Source organism: Cotesia glomerata, linkage group LG7 (genome assembly GCF_020080835.1).
Source record: "Cotesia glomerata isolate CgM1 linkage group LG7, MPM_Cglom_v2.3, whole genome shotgun sequence".
Classification (NCBI taxonomy): domain Eukaryota; kingdom Metazoa; phylum Arthropoda; class Insecta; order Hymenoptera; family Braconidae; genus Cotesia; species Cotesia glomerata.
In genome coordinates, this window is record NC_058164.1 from 17,022,478 (window position 1) to 17,024,647 (window position 2,170).

General features: G+C 37.4%; 1 protein-coding gene across 1 annotated transcript; it reads left to right on the forward strand.

Annotated features, from left to right (window-relative positions):
* Positions 1-508: 508 nt before the first annotated feature.
* On the forward strand, positions 509-1,603 carry LOC123269696 (ATP-dependent DNA helicase pif1-like). Its single transcript, XM_044735532.1, has one exon. The coding sequence runs from the start codon at positions 509-511 to the stop codon at positions 1,601-1,603; it is 1,095 nt and encodes a 364-aa protein (XP_044591467.1).
* The last annotated feature ends 567 nt before the right edge of the window (positions 1,604-2,170 follow it).

Here is a 2,170-nt window from a genome sequence, read left to right on the forward strand (position 1 = left end):
AAGATTTCCAGAACCAAACCCTTTCGAAGAATCGTACAGAAATCCGGATGCTGCTGTTAATGAAGATTTACGTATAGCTACGCTTAAAAGCTTGGGAGCAATAGCCAAAAGACGAGAAAACATCATGAGTAATGATCGTTTTTGCGAGCTTATGAGAAGTGCTAATGAAAAGCAAAAAGATTTGCTTTTACACGTCATTCATCACAATTTATCGGCGGAAAAGTCATCTTTACAATTATTTTTTACTGGGCCAGCTGGATGTGAAAAAACCTTTGTAATAAAATTGATAATGGAAATCTATAACAGATTTTCTGAAAATGATGGGTTCTGCAATTCATATATTACGTGTGCTTCGACTGGTAAAGCTGCACTAGCTATTGATGGAACTACTATTCATACTGCATTGAAAATATCGTTATCAAAACTAATTCCGTTATCTATAGAAAGAGCACAATAATATCGATGCTTATTTAAATAAGTCAAAGTTTTAATAATTGACGAAATCAGTATGATTGGTGCCGAGCTCTTGAACCAAATAGACACAAGACTAAAGCAAATAACCGGAAATTTTGATGAAAATTTTGGTGGAATAGACATTATTTTTATTGGAGATTTGCGGCAACTACCTCCAGTCCGAGCAACTCCAATCTATAAGCAGTCAAAACAACGGATGGTTGGACCCTTACTTTGGCGAGAATTAAAATTCTACGAATTAACTCAAATAATGCGTCAAAATAACGAAATGTTTGCTTCTATTCTCACAAAAATTGGTAGTGCTATAATTTTAAATGATAATGAATTGGCCGTTATCGAGTCCAGATTTTTTACGAAGGAAGACGTCTCACAGCGGTGTCCAAGTGGTGTACGATTATTCCATGATAATGCATCGGTTAACGCATACAACATGCGAGCTCCACAAATTGAAAATAAAATAGATTCAATTGCACTAGACGTAATTTCTGGCTGTACTAATCATGAGCAGGAAGCGAATACGAGACAAAAATTACACAAGATGTCAGTGATTGATACAAGAGGGTTGCCATACGAAATTATTTTTGTTATTGGCAAACCTTACATTATTACAACTAACATAGACGTGGTAGACGGATTAGCTAATGGCGCCGTTGGAAACCTTATTCATATCGAACAAATCGAAGAAAATCAAGTTACTCGCATGTGGCTAGTTTTTCCAGATAAAAACACTGGTACAGTGGCTAAAAGAAAAGCCGCTGCCTTTGTTGCAGAACATAATATCGATAAACGTGCTGTGCCTATTGTGAGTCGAACTTCAATAATATCACTTAATAATAATAAAACTATTGTAAGAAAAAGAAATCATTTTCCATTGATATCAGGATGTGCTATGACTATTCATAAGTCTCAAGGAAGTACTTATCACGAGGTGGTGTATGAGTATAGTAAAAGTCATAGTATTCCATTACTTTACGTAGCTTTAACACGAGTAACAAGTGTTGAAGGGTTGTTTATATGTAACAGTACGGATGATTTAAGATTTTATCATGGAAGGAGAGTTGATCCATCAGTTTCCAGCTTACAGCACGAATTTAAAAGATTATATTTAAACAGACTTACTACATTGTAAGGATTGATCACTGATTTTATAAACTCCAGAAATAAATTAACCATATTGTAACGGAGTGTTACAGTCCCTGTATTACCCATGTGTGGTTCCTGGCCTGCGCCAGTTAGTTTATCGACGGATCACAGGGCACTCTGTTCCGAAGTACTCGCGCCTCTAGCTATAAGTAATAAATAAGTCCCCGAGGGGGAAGCGCTGGCGCTGAGAGAGAGAGAGTGGGGAAAACAGAGTGAAGAAAGAACTACAACGACAAGACCACGAAGATTCATTGTGACCGAACAGTCTCACTGGACGCATCGCAAATTTTTGTAAGAACGCAGAGCACAGGTAATTATTTTATTTCGCTCACCTTTAAGTGGAACGAAGCGATAAAAACTCAATTAATTTATTGCTTGCTAGGCCGCCTGCCAGCTTGCGTAAATTAATTCTAAATTGTAATAATTTCTAATGCTGATTTGCGGTTACAGGCTTGAGAAAATACCCAGAGCACGAGTGACGGTAACCAGAGTTTTGCCGCCAAGCAGATCGATCCGAGGAGGTATTTGCCGAGGATTTATCCGAGGAGAAAGT